Raw genomic sequence first — 19,838 nt, 5'->3', positions numbered from 1 at the left:
GACAAGCAAATCTGTGGTATTGAGCAGAATATTTGCTGTAGCCCATCTTTTATACCAAGACAAAACAATGTACATGATAACACTTCCAATCAGTTAAGATCAGAAGCCATGAGAGCCACTGCCTGGTACTGCATCAGGGTATAATAATAATAATAATAATAATAATATAATAATAATAATAATAATTATTATTATTATTATTATTATTATTATTATTATTATTATTATTACTTTTTTTTCTTCTTTCAAATTTTCTTCCATTTCTTGCCGAGTGTCTTCCCGACTCTTAGGGCAAAGAAACTCATAGTGTATATTGGTAGGCCATTAAACCAAACTCAGTAGTTCGTTCATTTTTTTTTTTTTTTTAAAGTTAAATTAAAATACATGAGCAGCAACAGTTCTCACATCGACAATGCTCTTCTCAATACGTGTGATGTACCAGTTAAGAGAATCTTTTGCACTTCTTGCAGGGATGGTAAGCCAGGGATCATTCTCATATAATTTTCGGTTCCCTTCTTGATCATTCCTAGTGCTCCTACGATCACTGGTATTGTAACCGCCTTGAGATGCCACATTTTCTCAATTTCAATGAGTAGGTCTTTATATTTTCTGAGCTTGTCAAACTCTTTCGCTGAGATATTATGATCACAGGGGATGCTCATGTCGATATTATTATTATTATTATTATTATTATTATTATATTATTATTATTATTATTATTATTATTATCATCATCATCATCATTATTAAGGTGGCGAGCAAGCAGAATCGTTAGCACGCCGGGCGAAAGCTTAGCGTTATTTAGTCTACCGCTACGTTTTGAGTTCAAATTCCGTCGGGGTCGACTTTGCCTTTCATACTTTCGAGGTCGATTAAATAAGTACCAGTCACGCACTAGAGTCGAGGTAATCAATTTTATACCTTCCCCCAAATTTGAGGCCTTGTGCTTCCTGTTTCGTTGGTATTGACTCTGTCATCATTTGGGAATTTCAAAATATATGGCCTCACACACTTTGTTTATTTCGTCCTCTACAATCCTATCTGGTCAACTTGCCACAACATAATGGTCAGTCTTTATGGGGAAGTTATTTAATACCTTGCGATACTTATTTTCTATCATTGACTCTGGTTCGTGTTCGAACCACGTTTCTATTGTTTTAAGTCACACACTCGGCTAACGACCCAATGAATTATTTTGCCTACACAGTTATGTCTGCACTTTTGTGCTAGTATACCTTACTTACTTCGTGTCCTTGCAAATCCTACCTTTGCTGTCTGATTGAGTTTTATCAAACATTTTCTTCATCAGATTTGTTCGAAAGTGCTTGTTCCTTAGCAATTTTGAAACCCTTGTTGTTGTTGTTGTTGTTGTTGTTGTTTTTCTTCTTCTTCTTCTTCTTCTTCTTCTTCTTCTTCTTCTTCTTCTTCTTCTTCTCCTCCTTCTCCTTCTCCTCTTCCTCCTCTTTCTCGTTCTACTTCTTCTTCTATTATTATTATTATTATTATTATTATTATTATTATTATTATTATTATTATTATTATTATCATTGTTATCGTTGACGATGACATTTTCTCGTAGAAGAACCCACCAAATTCTTGCAATATATTTTCGCTAACGGCTACGTTCACAGAATATAATAAATTGCGTTTTGCCTGAAATATTACTATTTGCATATTAGAAATGATTTTTTCTATCTGCTACTTTTCAAATCCAATCTATATATATATATACACAAGACTTCTGCTCTTCTGCTGCTGTATAGTAATACGGCCCTGCAAAAGATATAACACTAAGTATATTTGCAGTTTATGTAGTTCTGAGCACAAATCTTGCCAAAAGTATCCCTGTTTCTGAATCTCAGCAAAACTAATAATATATGTTACAATCAGTTCTATTATGATTTCAATTTACAGTAAGTCTACACTGGTGAACACATTTCTTAGATATACAGCAACAGAAATTGCAGCATTTATAGCTTCTTTATACATACAAACATGCATGCATACATACATCTCCGGCAGGGATGGTGGTGTTCCCTGCTGTACTCTTTCACCACAAGTTTCTCTCACTCTTACTTCCTGTTTCTGTTGTACCTGGTTTTCAAAGGGCCGGCCTTGTCACTCTCTGTGTCACGCTGAATATCCCCGAGAATTACGTTAAGGGTACACGTGTTTGTGGAGTGCTCAGCCACTTACACGTTAATTTCACGAGCAGGCTGTTCCGTTGATTCGGATCAACCGGAACCCTCGTCGTCGTAACCGACGGAGTGCTTCCACACAAGGCTTAGAAAAACTGAAGGACCGCTGCAATAAGTGCGTGAATCTGAGAGTAAAACATGTTCAATAAAATCATAAGTAACTGATCTTTCTGTATTTCTTTTACGCAATGACAGGAACTTTTCAGCACCCACTTTGTGTGTGTGTGTGTGTGTGCGTGAGTGTGTGTGTGTGTGTGTGGTGTGTGTGTGTGTGTGCGTGTGTGTGTGTGTGTGTGTGCTTATGTGTGTGTTTATTTTGAAGACTCCCATACTCTTTTACTCTTTTACTTGTTTCAGTCATTTGACTGTGGCCATGCTGGAGTACCGCCTTTAGTCGAGGAAATCGACCCCGGGACTTATTCTTTTTAAGCCTAGTACTTAATCTATCGGTCTCTTTTACCGAACCGCTAAGTTACGGGGACGTAAACACACCAGCATCGGTTGTCAAGCGATGTTGGGGGGACAAACACAGACACACACACACACACACACACACACACACACACACACACACACACACATATATATATATATATATATACATATATACGACGGGCTTCTTTCAGTTTCCGTCTCCCAAATCCACTCACAAGGCTTTGGTCGGCCCTAGGCTATAGTAGAAGACACTTGCCCAAGGTGCCACGCTGTGGGACTGAACCCGGAACCATGTGGTTGGTAAACAAGCTACTTACCACACAGCCACTCCTACGCCTATAAAATTTTACATCTCAACTGTTGCTTTTTTCCTAATTTTACTTTATAATTATTATCTGCGTTCCATTCATTAATTCATTAATTCATTTATATTTGCAGAAGGACCACTCTCCAAATTTGTGAATTATGGCTTCGGATCATTGCGACCACTAGAGGGCGTGCAGCTGTACAAAAAGATCATGTTAGGACTGACGTTGGGCGCATGCGCACAGCTCTGTCTAGCGGAACATACTTTCAAGTGTGCAACATTTGATTACTTGTTTGCCGATCAGTCATGTCACATGAGCAAATATATTGCTGCAAATGTTCATGGAATTGCGCCTGTCGATGATAGCAACTTTCGAGTCATGCATTACGAGCTGAAAGGTAAGTTAATTGGCATCAGTTATGCGTAACATTATAAATGTCAGGAAAGATTATCAATTGCTGTTGTTGTTGATGTTGTTACTATTATCATTATTATCACAATCATCATAAGGCGGCGAACTGGCAGAAACGCTAGCTCGTCGGCCGAAATGCTTAGCGGTATTTCGTCTGCCGCTACGTTCTGAGTTCAACTTTGAACTGGGGTCGACTTTGCTTTTCATCCTTTCAGGGTCGATAAATTAAGTACCAGTTACGCACTGGAGTCGATATAATCGACTTAATCCGTTTGTCTGTCCTTGTTTGTCCTCTCTGTTTAGCCACTTGTGGGTAGTAAAGAAATAGGTATTTCGTCTGCCGTTACGTTCTGAATTCAAATTCCGCCGAGGTCGCCTTTCATCCTTTCGGGGTCGGTTAAATAAATACCAGTTACGCACTGGGGTCGATATAATCGACTTAATCCGTGTGTCTGTCCTTGTTTGTCCTCTCTGTTTAGCCCCTTGTGGGTAGTAAAGAAATAGGTATTTTTTGTCTTCATGTTCGTAATTCAAATACCGCCGAGGCCGACTTTGCCTTCCATCCTTGGAAGGATATACCTTATTGGCTCTCAGTTAAGTTTCAGTTAACGGTTAACATCCATTAGTATTTAATCTCTTTGACTACTATTGATTGCTAGTCATTCAATGAATTCTTCCGATAGGTAATTCCGTGTACACTTGGGTGAAGTATGGAGAATTGTTCATTCACAAAACTTATAATTTTATAATGTATATTATATTGACCTACACGTGTTCCTGCTGCACCGACTACTCAGATCATTATGATATACTGTATAAAATTATAATTTACATTTGGAGATGAACGAGTTTCAATACACTTTAGTATATATAATTATATATATATTCTTTTATTCTTTTACTTGTTTCAGTTATTTGACTGCGGCATGCTGGAGCACCGCCTTAAGTCGAAGAAACTAAACTCGGGACTACTTAGTCTTTTAAGCCTAGTACTCATCCTACTGCTATGTTATGGGGATGTAAACGCACCAACAACGGTCGTCAAGCGATGGTGGGGGTACAAACACAGGCACACAAACATATATGTGCGTGTGTGTGTGTGTGTGTGTGTGTGTGTGTGTGTGTGTGTGTGTGTGTGTATGAGTGTGTGTGTGTGTGTATTTGTCCCTCCGGCATCGCTTGACGTGGATGTTGATGTGTTTGCGTCCTCGTAGCCTAGCGGTTCGGCCTAAGAAACCGATAGAATAATTACTAAGCTTACAAAGAATAAATCCTAAGGTCGAGTCTTTCGTCTAAAGGCGTCGCCGCAGCCAAACGCCTGGAACATGTAAAAGAATAAAAGAATAGACACACACACACACACATACATATATATATGTACATATATATATATATATATATATATATATACACACAAATATACATATATACATACACATATATATATATATATATGTAGATAGATAGATATATACAACTATATATACATATCTATTCATTTATATATATATATAGTGTGTGTGTTTGTATGTGTCTGTGGGTTAGTGCGGTACGTTGCTTGTGTGATTGCATCTATGAATTTATATACATGTATATATACCGCGGCCTCTCTTGTATTAGACAGAAGAAGAGCATTCTGCTATTTCTCGATAAACAACCTGCGCAGATTTTTTGCTCGTGGCAATTGAAATCTTGAGCTGTATATTACGTCACTCTTTCCATCAAATCGATACTGTCTGTAAAGTTGTGGATTGCGCCATACGCTAGATATGGAAATGCTAGCAGTAAAACTGAGATGTTCTATGCTGAAGAGCACAATGACGCTCAGTTGGAGAATCGAAACCACGGTTTGACATTCGTGAGTGCAATTCACTAACTAATAGGCCGTCTTACATCTTACATAACGTACACAGACATACATATATAATTATACACACACACATATGTGTGCGCATGTGTAGTTGTGTTAATCAGCGAAACATTAACACAAGTGCAAAAAAAGGTTTCGCTCTCCGTAATTATGCCTACTATATATATATATTGTTATATTTCGGAATGGTCATATTGCCAGTTTAGCCAATAAACGTATTTAAACGTATATATATAATATATATATTATATATATATATATATATATATATGCTAGATGTACCTGCTGGGACCCGGTTGGCCAGAAGCGCTCCAAGTTAAAAACATTGATGCGCGGCGGAAAAGAAAAAAAAATACTATGTCGCACTTCATACAATAAAATTCTTAAATAATAGACTTCTCCTATCTTTGGTGTGGCAACAGAAACACGACTAAGTGTTTCTTCTTCGAAAACGTTCAAACGGCCTCCAACATTGCATTCTCTTCTGCCATTCTTTGTTACTGCTGTTCTAAATGAAATACATGGTTACTTCAGCATAAAGTCATGTTGTGCAAAAGTCATCATTGATGCACAACGAAAACAGTTGTTCTCATATGAAATTCATTGACAACCATATATACTCATTATAATATTATTGTTCATCTGGTAGATGAAGTTGCTGTGTCACTATTGCGGTTGCTCATTCATGTATTGAAAATCCTAAAATGGATGGAACTGCTTCGGGTGGTCCAATATACTTACCCATTAGATATAGATTAATTTCGTTATCATTGTTTATTTGAACAGCAGCTTAGTCCTTTCCTTTCAGAGAGTACTTGATGACGTACTTAATTGACCTGACTGAGGCAAATGATTTCAACGTTGCAGTGGAATATGAATGCTCTTAAAAATGTTTTATTATTAGGTACAACCCATTTGTTATTGGTTGTTTTTCTATTCTTATGAGATGCAATCCCTCCCATTCCAACTAATCGTCTATAAAGAGATAGTCTCTGTCTATTTTTGTCGCTTTTGGGCAAGGTGGTAAAGATTAATATTTTATTTTAAATAAAATAGTAATTTCCCCCTTTAAGAAAAAAAAATCCCAAAAACTGTGATTCAAAAGATATCTCATAAAAATATAGGTAGAATTTCTTTGTTTCAGTCTACGGGACTCGAAAGTTGTATTGATGATTAAGGGAAGAAGAAAGAAAGAAAAAAGGACGGAGAGCGGTAGCTACCAACGACTCTTTATAGTGTCGACATTTTCAATTTAATTTTTTAACACGAAAGCACGTGATCTCTGCCCTGGGCATGTAGCTTCAACCGTGTTTTTCTGACGTGAATTTGCTACCCGGGTATCGGTTAACCGAATTATCCATACTAGGATAATTCATTCAACTACTTAGATATATATATATATATATATATATATATATATATATATATATATATATATATATATATATATATATATTATATATATATATTAATATATGTGTATATATATATGTGTGTATGTGGGTGTATGTATATATATATATATAATATATATACACACACACACACACGAATGAAAAGACAAATGAAAGAAAAGCGCACTCAATACTTTTAGTGGGAGTTACATGTATTACATCAAACAGTTTGATTCGGGTCCAAGCATCTTAAAGTTTCGCAGGCCTGTAACATAAGCCCGTCACTTTCTGAATTATCGCTATATATACATATACATGGAAGATATATACGTATATATAGATGGTTCAAAGTGTTAAGATGTGCTAAACATGTTAAGATCACTGTATTAAGGCAGAAACCGGTTCACATATACACCTGGTCCGTTAAATATATAGTTTTATGCTACATAAGCTATGTGAGGGATTTTTTTCGTTTCGCTCGGCCGTGTACTGTTGAATCTGTTATTTTCAATGTATATATTTTTGGTGGCCCAAACGAGAATTTTAAATGTTATTTATCGTGAGTAGACACTTTAATGTGTTCTTTAATATTGTCCCAGCATGGCCACAGCTCGTGAGCTGAAACTAGATAAAATAAAATGAAAAAAAATATATAGGAGTGGCTGGGTGGTAAGTAGCTTGTCTACCAACCACATGGTTCCGGGTACAGTCCCATTGCGTGGCACCTTGGACAAGTGTCTTCTACTATTGCCTCGGGCCGACTAAAGCCTAGTGAGTGGATTTGGTAGACGGAAACTGAAAGAAGCCCGTCGTATATATGTATATATATATATATATATATATGCGTGTGTGTCTTTGTGTGTCTGTTTGTCCCCTAGCATTGCTTGACAACCGATGCTGGTGTGTTTATGTCCCCGTTACTTAGCGGTTCGGCAAAAGAGACCGATAGAATAAGTACTGGGCTTACAAAAGAATAAGTCCCGGGGTCGAGTTGCTCGATTAAAGGCGGTGCTCCAGCATGGCCGCAGTCAAATGACTGAAACAAGTAAAAGAGTATATACATACATACACACACACGCACATATATATATATATATATATATATATACGTACGTATGTATGTATGAACGTATGCATGTGTGTATATGTTCCTATAACCACATAAGGCTAACGACGTCTTGTATGCTGAAAGTCTGAAGTTGCTTTCAATATTTCCCTTGTAAAATGAATAAATATCCGTTTTACTAAACAATATTGAGTGATCCTTCAGTTTTAAACAAAATTGTTTTGATAACTTTATGGAAAAATAAGCATTAATATATATATATATATAAATTCCAACTTGTGCAGGAATTTTTATATTTCCAAATACTTGTTTACACCCATTTGTATATATAGATATAAACATACAATCCTACATGTGTTCTTACATTAAGCATTTCTGAACGTCCGCACACTTTGATTTTATCTCTCCCTGATACGCACTAGAAATCTATTGAAAACACATTAATTGATAGTTGCATAGCATTGTTCCCGGCAGTATTCTCTAACGTATCATTATGTAAGATCAATATCACAGTTTACTGGACTTCTCCCGTTGTTTTTCGTTTTCCTAATTTTATTTTATAATTATTATCTGCCTTCCATTCATTAATTCATTCATTCATTTAGTGTTTCAATTTCCCGCCCTTCTTTCTTTCCTTGTAATTATTATTTATTTATTTATCATTCGTGCATCGTTGATTATGCAGATCCAACAAAAATTTCTAAAAGTAACGATTGCTCTTATGAAAAGACCACTTATTATATTTGTAGAACAAATAGTTCTTTTTTATAAAAAAAAAAAAACATTCTGATGCTCATATCATGTCAGCTGTCACATTTATATTTCATGTTTTTGTTTTATTATATTGATGAATATATTAAATGTTTTTGTTACGAAAACAATTAGGCGGAAAATAACAAATGAGATTACTATTAGAAATTAATTTTATAAAAATATGATTTCATGATTGTCTGAAAAACAATTATTATTAAGATCTTAGCAATAAGGAGGTGAAATTATAATGATGACGATGATCATGATACAGAATAACATCATAGACAATAACAATACCAATAAGAAACATATTAATAATGATAGGACGAGCTGTTGCAGCATTTTCATACAACTGCAGCACTAATATCAACAATTGAAATTATATGTAAAAAAAAAACAAAATCCACATAGAGAAACATTTTCATAAAAAGCAAATTATGAATTATAAAATTTACCAGCGAAAAGATAGAGCAGCGGTAGTAGTAGTAGTAGTAGTATAGTAGTAGTAGTAGTAGTAGTAGTAGTAGTAGTAGTAGTAGTAGTAGTAGTAGTAGTAGTGGGGATGCTGGTGGTAACTTTGGTGGCTGATAAAAATACGCAAATTATCAAAAATGAGACATTCTGTCGATTCAAATATCGCTGCAGCTTGAGACATCAAAATGGTTTTGTTGATAATTTAGAGAAATGATTCAATTGGCAACAATAACTCAGGTAGTCTGGAAGATAATTAGTAGTCTCTGAAAATAATTCGTAGTTTATTTTAGTCTTCCTTTTCTGTTTTTTATTCATTTGTTGTTTTTGGACTGCATGAAGTAATAATAAAGTTTAAACGAAAAGAAACCTTAAAATTATAAAGCATCTGAAGATTCCCTTAAAATTAAATTATACACATAGGCACAAACCCTCTCTCGTTTGCTCTCTGTGTGTATCTCTTCCCAGCCACATGTATACAGACTCTTTTTTACACACACACATATGAGTGTGTGTTTACATATACAAATATTTTACTAAACGGCATTTTACAAAAATGTGATAACAATTTACCTAAGAGAGAAAAGCAAACAATTTGAAAAGTTGTGAAAATTTAGAATAAATTTCATTTTCATAAACTAGTTTATTTCTGAAACAAAAAGAAAAAAAAAACAGATTTTAAAAGCTTTTAATACAGCATTTGTTACTCAGTTTTAAATAGTTTTCATAACTTTCTAGTGATATTACTACATGCTCTCGATGCCTGCCAGTACAGCAGTGCTATAATTCTGAGATAGCTAGAAATGAATAGCTATTTGAAATATACAGGAAATTTATCAATTATGTAGACAATTTATTTCAATCCATCTCCCTAAGGTGTAATAAAAAAACATTTAGAGACATATTCTTTATTTAGTTGTCTGTGCAGCTGAAACATTATCATAACGGAAAACTAATTTCCTCCACTGTCAACCACTCATATTCCTTTGACGGTGAGCATAGCTTGCATGCTGTTTAAGCAAAAACTTATTTCTATTTTAGTGTAACTAAATATTATATTAGCATAAACTGTACTATGGCCACAGTTTTTGATTCATAAAAGAATGAATGTTTCGCAGTGTCTAGGTGAGTGTTAATACTGCATTACCTTCTAAGTACTAATCCTGCCCACCTTGGTTTCATGCTTCAGCTTTCATTAAATAAGAGCTAGTAATGTATTTGTATCAAATAACCAATTTCTACTAATCTAAATATGCCATCATATTTAAAAGTAACATTTAAAAGTAATATATTACTTCATTGCGCCAGGTAACTCTGTAGAAGAAACTTCCATTTACAACTACCTGGTTTCTAGTTTGATTCCAGTGTTTTGTTTTTTACTATAGCTTTTGAATAAAGAATTATTTGAGTAAAATTTGCTTGATAGAACCAGCGAAGAAGTCTGCTGGAAGCGTCGTTTCTCTTTGTGGGAGAGAGACCAATTGATTGTCGGGGACTTCACTGCAGTTTGATGTGTGACAAGATCTCGACCCAGGTATTGGTCTCTGAGATAATTTCCGGTATTCTTGCTACCATTCTCGGAGGCCACAGCAAATGCCATAGTTACTGTCCTTTTGTACTGACTTAGGGCTTTAAAAAATTCTTATAAATGCTGTCCCATCCAAGCATTGTTATTTCGATTTTAGGCTACAGTCTGCTTTTATAAATAACTGCATTAGCTTAATCCTAAGTTTTATAGCGTAGCTCTTAAACAATAGGATATATTTTCCACTAATCCTTCTAAAAAAGATCTCAAGATACTTTTACATACTTTGATGTTCGGAAACATGTAGTTACTCTACACTCTTTCTTCAAATTACTACCTACTTTATAGTTAGTATAAGTGTGTGATATTAATACGAGATATTCATGATAATGATATTCATACGAGAAATATTTAGATTCATTCGGTTGACTGTTTTGGCTCTTTATAAAAGAAGTTAATGGACCGTTCATTATGCCTTAGGTGATGTCAAGTAGTTCCAGGTGAGAAACGAAATACTTTTATGAATATATTAATATTTACGTTTGGAAAGAGAAAATGAAAACAATTAAAGAGATTAGGCAAAAGCATGAAATGAAACCGTACTATACTGTTTTTATATGAATGAAATAGTAATCTGAAGTAATATTTTATTGCATCTTATCTTATTAAAATCAATTTGTTATTTTCATGGTGCATTCCAGAAGAATACCTCGAATACTTCTATCCGACACCTTATTCTGTTGTGTTCGGAAATAACGAGAAAACCTACGACAGAGTTACTCCTAACAGATGTGCTCGGAACTGTTTGGAGGAAACATCAATTATTTGCCGTTCTTTCGACTATCAGGTATGGACTATATGTTTCTGTTTTATTTACAAGCTTGTCAGTAGTTGCACTGTCTGTTCTTATCATGGTTATGATGGCTGAATATTGTAAGCCTCAAACGTACAGCAAACGTAAGTATACGAACCAAAGTAGGAGAAACTAATCGGCAACTCTGTCTGATTGGCAGAGAAGGCAAGTATGTTTGAGATTGATCTAAACAGCATTGAAAAGTTATTTCGATATTCCATTCAATTAAGGTTTCACATTATGAATAGAAGGATTAAAAGAAAGTCTTGTTTTAGTTACATTCATGCGAGTGGAGTCCGCTAAATGCATGCTAAATTCATTTGTAATGTTAAACCAGATACTGTGTCAAGATTACAACTTAAGAAGAGGAATTTATCTTCAACCAGGGTTATACGATATGATATTAAAATTCAGTCATAAGACTGTGAATGATATAACACATTCTGTAATTCTAAATAAGCAATTCCTAAAAGAAGGATGTATTTTATGATTTGCTTTTGATATACGTAAACTTACTTTGTACTAACACTACGAACCACAAGAACGGTGAAGATATGAGTGTTTTTTCGTGATCAGACATAATAATAAATATGATTACACTATTTATTCTCATCGAATCTGTGCTTTCACCACTTCATTATATTACGATCATTTCTGATAAATTATCAAGATGCAGACAAGATTTTTATCTTTCAAACCTCGCACCTCAAATCAACTGTGTTGATGTTCAACTGGAAGTATATTATTCTAGTATCAATAATATTCGAAAAGAAATAATGACAGAGTTTGATTTGGCAGCAGTAGCGGAAAGAGCGAACTTAGAGATTGGCGATTTCTATGTAGCTCAAATTCATTTCCATTCACCATTTATTTTCATCTATATAGCAAACAATTGGTCTAATTTATGTAGCTAACAATCACATAAAACTCTTGCCTCTTTCGGTTGTGCTTTATGGATTAATCGATTATTACTTGTGTTCAGGTATGTGTATTTGTTCATATATACATGGCATCAGCCAACAATACACACATACACACACACACACAACACACACACACACATATATATATATATATATATATATATTCACGTATTCATTTATTCAAGGAATTCTCAAAGTAATATTGAAGTATCACTTTATATGTTTTGTGAGCATGCATTTGAATGGGATATACCATTCAATAAATTTAATCGATTATTGGCTATATCTAGCACTCACTTATATGTGTGTGTGTATATGTGCATGTGTGCGAGTAAGTGCGTATGTGTGTGTGTTTATATGTGTATATGTGGCATTATGTAGCGCTGTGTCTGTGTTTGTATGTATGTATGTATGTGATTATATGCATATAGAGATGATTACTATGTCTTGCTTTGAACTAAAAGAATAATAATTATAGGACTCAGGTTTTATGTAATCGATTGTTATAGATGTATATTTATGATATTTTCATTCTGCTTATTACGGTTTTATGAGGCGACTCGAATCGCATAACCTGATTTGCAGCCTCATTAATATTTGTAGTAGGGTTTTATATGGACCTGTTTTGTCTTTTCATTAATGTTCATGCAACTTTTAAAAATTTTCATAAATACATACATATATATATATATATATATATATATATATATATATATATATATATATATATATATATATATGTATATATGTACATATATATATCAATGTGTATGTAAATATGTATATCTATATATGTATATACACATATTTATATATATATATATATGTATATATATATATTATATATATATATACATATTTACATACACATTTATATATATATGTACATATATATATATATATATATATAAATATATATATATATATATATATATATATATATATATATATATGTATATATCTATCTATCTATCTATATATATATATATATATATATATATATTATATATATATATATCTATATATATATATTATATATATATATATATATATATACGTGTGTGTGTGTGCTTGTAGATGTATTTGTAAGATCTTGCAGCTCATGCCTGTGTTCGGTGGTATTACTCAACAATATGTTGTCTTCTCATCATTCATTGTATATTGTTGCGGTGGTTTTCCATTTCCTACTCGTTGAAATGTTGTGCCATACCCTTCTTATCTGAGGAAGTGAAACAACGAAATAAAAATGTGTCTTTTATTTCTGTTTTATGTTTTCATGTATATTCTGATATTGTCATTTAACGATCTTCTATATGTGCGCCGGTCGACAGGCCTTGCTTGTGGAGAGAGCATCGCTGGTTATTTCAAGTTAGAGACTGTAAACTGCCACTACAACCTCACCAAGCATCCAGGTTTTAGATGCGGTACAGAACTTCTGAAACTAGTATCACCGAAAGTTTAATCAGTAATAAGCAATTTGAAAAGAAGGCATACAGTAAAAGAAATTGGTTGCTCACTGGCATGTTTCTCCAGTACAGGAAGACTCTCTTGCTTACTATATTTTCCATAAAATATATGAAAACATTTGATCGCCTGTTGCTCTCAGTAAATGGATAATGGCCATAGGTAACTTCATTCAAGTGCGCAGTCGATTATATTGAATGAAATTCCTGTCGACTTGCTGTTATGCAATACGCATTTCTATAATCTTAAGGAACTCGAGCAAAATTATTTATTATATATAAAATACAAATAAACATACATACGGGTGTACGTTTGGTGATATCCCATTATGCAGGAAACAAGATAGGAATTTCTTGAAATAAAACACGTTAAATTTGTATGCAATTGCATCAAAAGAAAATAATATCCTCCTTGTCACTGTGGCATGCTCAAAAAAATTCTTTCAAGTTTACCGGTTCCAAGATGTTCTTTTGGCAATTATTCCCTATAGTTTTTTTTTTACTTCCGGTTTAGAACCCCTGTCTCTAATTATTTATGGAGTTCTACTACATGTGTAGTTATAGTTGGTTACATAAGGCAATGATAACTCCCAGCTCATTTTTCTTGCTATTGTTGTCATGTCAGATTTTATATCATTTAATCTCTTTATACATTTTGTCTCTATTTTAATCTACTAAACCTTCCGTCATGATTATATGCTTTCAGCATTCTCTATAGATGAAGGCCATTTTTATCGTTTGATAACATAATTGGTCTACAAGAAACCATAGCTTTTGTAGAACAGCAACACGAGTTCTTTTACAGATCAAAATATGTATTTAGTATAGTGTTATTGTCATGTAACACATAAATGATCTGGACTCATCAGAGTATGACTCAGGTTTCATCTCAACTGATTTTTTCCTACAACAATTTTCATACAAATTTTATCCATCCATAGGATGATATATAATATATATATAAATATATATTGATGTGTGTGTGTATAGGAGAGAGAGAAAAAGAGTGTGTGTGTGTGTGTCTACTTTACATATATATTCATCCCTTTCGACTTTAAATATGTTTAAATATGTATTCGATTAGGGAGACGGAAAGCTGCAGATTGTTGCTAAAAGAACGACGGAGCATGGAAATCTACATTTTTTTTTGATTGTCGATGATCTTATATAGTACCGTAAGGGTGTTTGGTGTCACGACCGTACATTTGGAGGCGACGTGTTTCCTAACACAATTTCCGTGTAGTGAACATGTTTATTATACTTTTACGAAAAAAAGAGAAGTGACAGAGAGTTCGAAATTTCGGCTTGCAAGACGTTATAGGACATTCCGTCCACACAATCACCCATCTTCAAACGGTATAATAATAATAATGATGATGATGATAATAATAATAATAGTAATGATAATAATAATAACAATAACAATAATTATAATATAATAATAATAATAATAATAATAATAATAATAATAATAATAATAATAATAATAATAATAAGAAGAAGAAGAAGAAGAAGAAGAAGAAGAAGAAGAAGAACAACAACAACAACAACAACAACAACAACAACTACAGTATCACACAAATACTGAGTTGACTGTGCACATGGCAATAAACTCATAAGATGAAGGGGTCATTTGTCAGAATTTGCATAAGTTTTGAATTCTATAATTTTAAAGGAATGTCATTAGAGAATATTTACTTGACCTCAAGTATGAGACTTTGTGATGCTAACGTTTAAAAAATCGCAATTCTATTTCTGAAGGAATAAATTACAAGCATTGAAGTACTTATCTACGAGATAATAGCTAAAGACACTTTTCATTATTTACTTTAGCCACAGTTTAACATATTTATCTATCCGTACACGAGCCTGTTACAATTTCATACTTCTACATTTTGTTATTATTATGTCTCAGATTTAAAGATAGGGCTTCGTATCTATTACAAACAAAATATGCACATAAAGAAACATGAGCACAACTTTATACTAATGCGTGCGTAAGAAAATCCGCTCATTCATACATTTCTTCTTGTGTTAAGCCTACTTGTCCCAGAGTTTGAAACTGAACGTGCATGCATTTGTATATAGCATACGAATGTATTGTTTATTGCACATTGTTCAATGGTGAGTGTGGATTCCGGAAAAATAGATATGAGAGGAAGAGAAGATATCAGTATTATTACGACAGGAAATGAAAAATGGGGACAAGGCACGCAGGAAATCGGGGAAGAATGTATAACTATTTGTCGTTTTACAACTTAATGCTAATTTCAATGTGTAAAAAAATCAAAACGAAGCAATTTGGGAATAATAAGATAAATGGCATTTAGTCCTCGACAATTAAGAAAGAAAAGCTTAAAAAACTTGGAAATGTCTTGTAGCTTTAAGCAAGAGAGCAGCTGCGATTGAATAAAAGAAGTAGCTACCAAGACAATGATGCAAAGATGTGAATTAAAACGGCGAGAGGGTGTAGGTTGGGGGGAGAGAGAAGGGGAAAATTGTTGAATGAAAGATGAATAAGAGATAATAGTGGGCTATTGGAGATGATGAGATTATAGCAGAAACAAATGAAGGGCAGGGTGGAATTAGAGGAATCAACTAAGCTAACGATTGGATTTTGTGAGAAATTGGTGAGAAAAGATCTATCGCTGGGAGAAGCAAAACGGTAAGGCTATGGCAGAGGGTGACGGATATGGAGGACAGAAGTATCTAAAATGATGCGGCACACACGCACTCACACACATACACACACACTCACACATGCACACACACACACACACAAATACACACACACACATACACGCGCACACACATATATCTTATTTAAAACTATTGTCTTAAATACCGACAATATATGTAACTTCTACTTAATGTGTTGTGTGCCTTTTTCTTTCGTTTGCCCACAAACTTTTTATATATATATTATATATATGCCTATATATATATATATACACACACACAAACACACACACACATACACACACACACATATATATATATATACATATATACATACTTGTATCTGAAATCTACCATGTCATTTATTCGCTTCGACTATTTTTGCCTCATAAAGAACAATATGTCGTATTCATATTAAGAAAAAAATTCAAAAACACCTTCCAAAAAGCCCGAGAAATGAGAGAAATGCGTAAAATAATCCAGTAGCATGTTGCAGGGAAATACCTTCATCTTATAACAAATTATAAGTTCAGTGAAACAGTTTAGACATTTAGACATCTGTATGAAATAATTCAGAAGATACATCGTAGATTACCATACCATAATCTGAAATCAACCCGAATGGGCTACAACACGCAGACACGAGAATTACAAAACTATTTGAACTATATATCTATGCAAAACACCTAACGCTTCTACGACACCTCGCGGTCTACCATAATTTTCTACCTCCTTACTTTTGCAAGAAAACACACATACGTATTATATATTATTTCTTTTCCACATTCTTGAACTTTTCTCTTACATTATTTTTCTTTTTCAAATATATTTTCTTTACAAAATTTCATCTTGTATTTAATATGTTTTACTCAGCAAAAAGATTAAATATATTTGAATGGAAAAATTTTGCCATACAAAATCATGAAAACTAGACAAACAGAAAAGAGAATCTGCGAACTGTGTAGATTATGATTGTTTTCAATGTCTATACACGTACACATTTTATATTACCTCCTTTTCTTTGTTTCTCGAAGTTTGCTTTTCCTCATATTTTTTGTTCTTGATTCTGAGCATGTTTACAAATAATGTTTTGAAAACCGACACTTTCTGACTTCGCTGCGAACTTAAACGAACTTCATTCGACTCCGAACTCACTTGGATCGTTACAATTCATACTTTACTTGAACCAGTCTATCACTTGCAAGGGGGTGTCGTATCTCTCATCACAACATCTCCCCTTTTGAGATTTCAACTACTATGAGAAAGTGAAATTTCTTTTATTTTTACTCTTTTTTCTTTTCTTTCCAGCACCTCTCTCACTCTCTCCCTCTCTTTCTTTCTTTCTGCTTAAATTGTTCATTGCACACAGCACTTTTTCATTCGTTAAACTAAGCACACTTGTCTTTTCTTATTTTTGAAAGGTTAATATTATCTTCCTTTTTATTTTTGCAAATTAATATATCTTTCGTTTAGGTATTACTTCCAGATTTTCAGTCTGTTTTCATTTTCTGGTTCTACGGGGTTCAATATTTCTCGGTGCTGGTACTTCAAACATATCATAGAAGAGTTCCATTGGTATTATCCTTCGTTCTTCTGTATGTCTTATCTTTTAACTGGTTAAGGTGTCTCTTATATTCCGACCGTTGTCCTCTAATTAAATACATCACATTACCTAATCTTGTGATTGCACAGCCAACCTCCCAACCTTCTTTACTATTATGTAATCTTTTAATTGAACTTTATATCTCACTTTGAAATGTTTTGTAATATTTCTTGTATTTCCTTCAAATATATTTTTGTCTTTCTTTTATATCTATTTTTTTTTCCTGGCAATAATTTATCGAAAATTGATTTTATTCTACGCTCGAACGTTAACTCAGCTGGTGACTTTCCTGAATTAGTATTTAGATTTGGCGTTATTCTATATATTCTCGGTCTCCGGCCACGATTGTCATTTTACTGGTGGTACTTTGGTTGCCAACGCACAACCTCTACATACTACATACTTTCACTAAATGTTTGATGCCCATGTCCATAGTCGGCCAATGTACAATGCTTTTCATTAAGCTTTTATTTTGGACTCTCCCGGGTGCCCACAGTGGAATTGTTGCAATATTCGTTCCTATAGTGCACCTGGTAGTATTGCTCTCCACGCGTACATTAAGACATCGTCGCATAGTGAGAAATTATTTGAATTTTTATTTTTATTATGCTTATTTTTCAAGGTTTCTTTTATTCTGGTAATGTAACTATCCTTTACGGATTTCATTTTGATATCATGTGCTCACACCGGCAGTTCCTGGACTATATTACACACAATAGACGATATGTGGACTAATGTCACGTTGTTTGTTACAAACCGACCATCGATCATCACGATCGATTTTTGGATCAAAGAAAGGATTGCTTACCCATACAGCGAACCGAATACAACTCTGGGGCACAATATTGCTGAACTACAATTTATAAGATGCTGCATATTCCATTGAAGAAAATTGGTAATGCAGCCTGCTTATCAAGGCTAATTCCCCAGAGCGTGGAACCGCTAGAAGAGGCCGTGATAGTGTCATTTCAATCACCATATTTGTGTTTCTGAGACATCCTTTCCTTGAATTTGTTCTACATCGTATTTCAGGCCAACCATCCTTTGGCATTCTTCTGCCACGGGCTTTAAGTTTAGATCTTGGTTCTCATGTTCCAATTCAAACAGAATTATTTCCCAAATTTCTGCATCTTCGCTTGTTGTAAGGCATTATACGAAAATAAGACACTTGAATATCTCAGATGTGAATTCTTTGATTAAAAACATACGCACATCCTGTTGACTGTTCCTGCGTATGTGATAAAATCATCCTTTTCTTTTTATGTTATACTCCAAAACTCCATTCGAGTTTTAAAAAGAGACGTTTTGTCACCGAATATGTTAGATAGTAATTCTATTGTTTCTTTAAAACATATTTCATTGTTTTTTTGGGGGGAAAATATGAAGTTACAGTAACGTTCATGTTCTAACGGCGCTACTTTTTGCAATAACATTCTCAGTTTTTGTTCGCCCGACCATGATTTGCAATCTTGCTGAAAATTCTCGTACTTTCTGTAGTACGATGCAAAAGTTATACCCTCCTCTGGGGTATCGCTGAATTCATAAATGGAGTTTGAAACGCCGTCTGGCGAAAACGAAATTACCTCAGTTTTTGACTTCTTTGAACACAGTCTCAATAATCGTTGTTGTAGTTGTTGCTTCTGCAACTCTTGTTGCCGCTCTTGATGCTTTTGCAACTGTACTATGGAAGCTAAATAGGTTTTCTATTATTTAACAAGTTGTATTACGAACAAATTTTTAAATAACCTACGTGAGCTTCGAAACCTTCGTCGCCAGATGTTGTAACGTAATCTGTTACGAACAATAAATAAAATAACCAGACAGCAGCAAAACAATGTAACGAACTAACAAATCTCTTAACGAACCAACAATAAGTATTCTCTTTG

General features: G+C 33.8%; 1 protein-coding gene across 3 annotated transcripts in view; it reads left to right on the top strand.

The window, feature by feature from the left end:
* Positions 1-19,838, top strand: part of LOC115213528 — a 498,605-nt gene that overhangs the window by 159,063 nt on the left and 319,704 nt on the right. For all 3 annotated transcript variants that reach the window (XM_036500732.1, XM_036500730.1, XM_029782551.2), the window contains exons 3-4: positions 3,072-3,338; positions 11,133-11,278. In XM_036500732.1, coding sequence (XP_036356625.1) covers positions 3,072-3,338; positions 11,133-11,278 — 413 coding nt within the window. The remainder of the gene's footprint in view (positions 1-3,071; positions 3,339-11,132; positions 11,279-19,838) is intronic.

This window comes from Octopus sinensis, linkage group LG1 (genome assembly GCF_006345805.1).
Source record: "Octopus sinensis linkage group LG1, ASM634580v1, whole genome shotgun sequence".
Lineage (NCBI taxonomy): Eukaryota > Metazoa > Mollusca > Cephalopoda > Octopoda > Octopodidae > Octopus > Octopus sinensis.
This window is presented reverse-complemented; position numbering and strand designations above follow the sequence as displayed.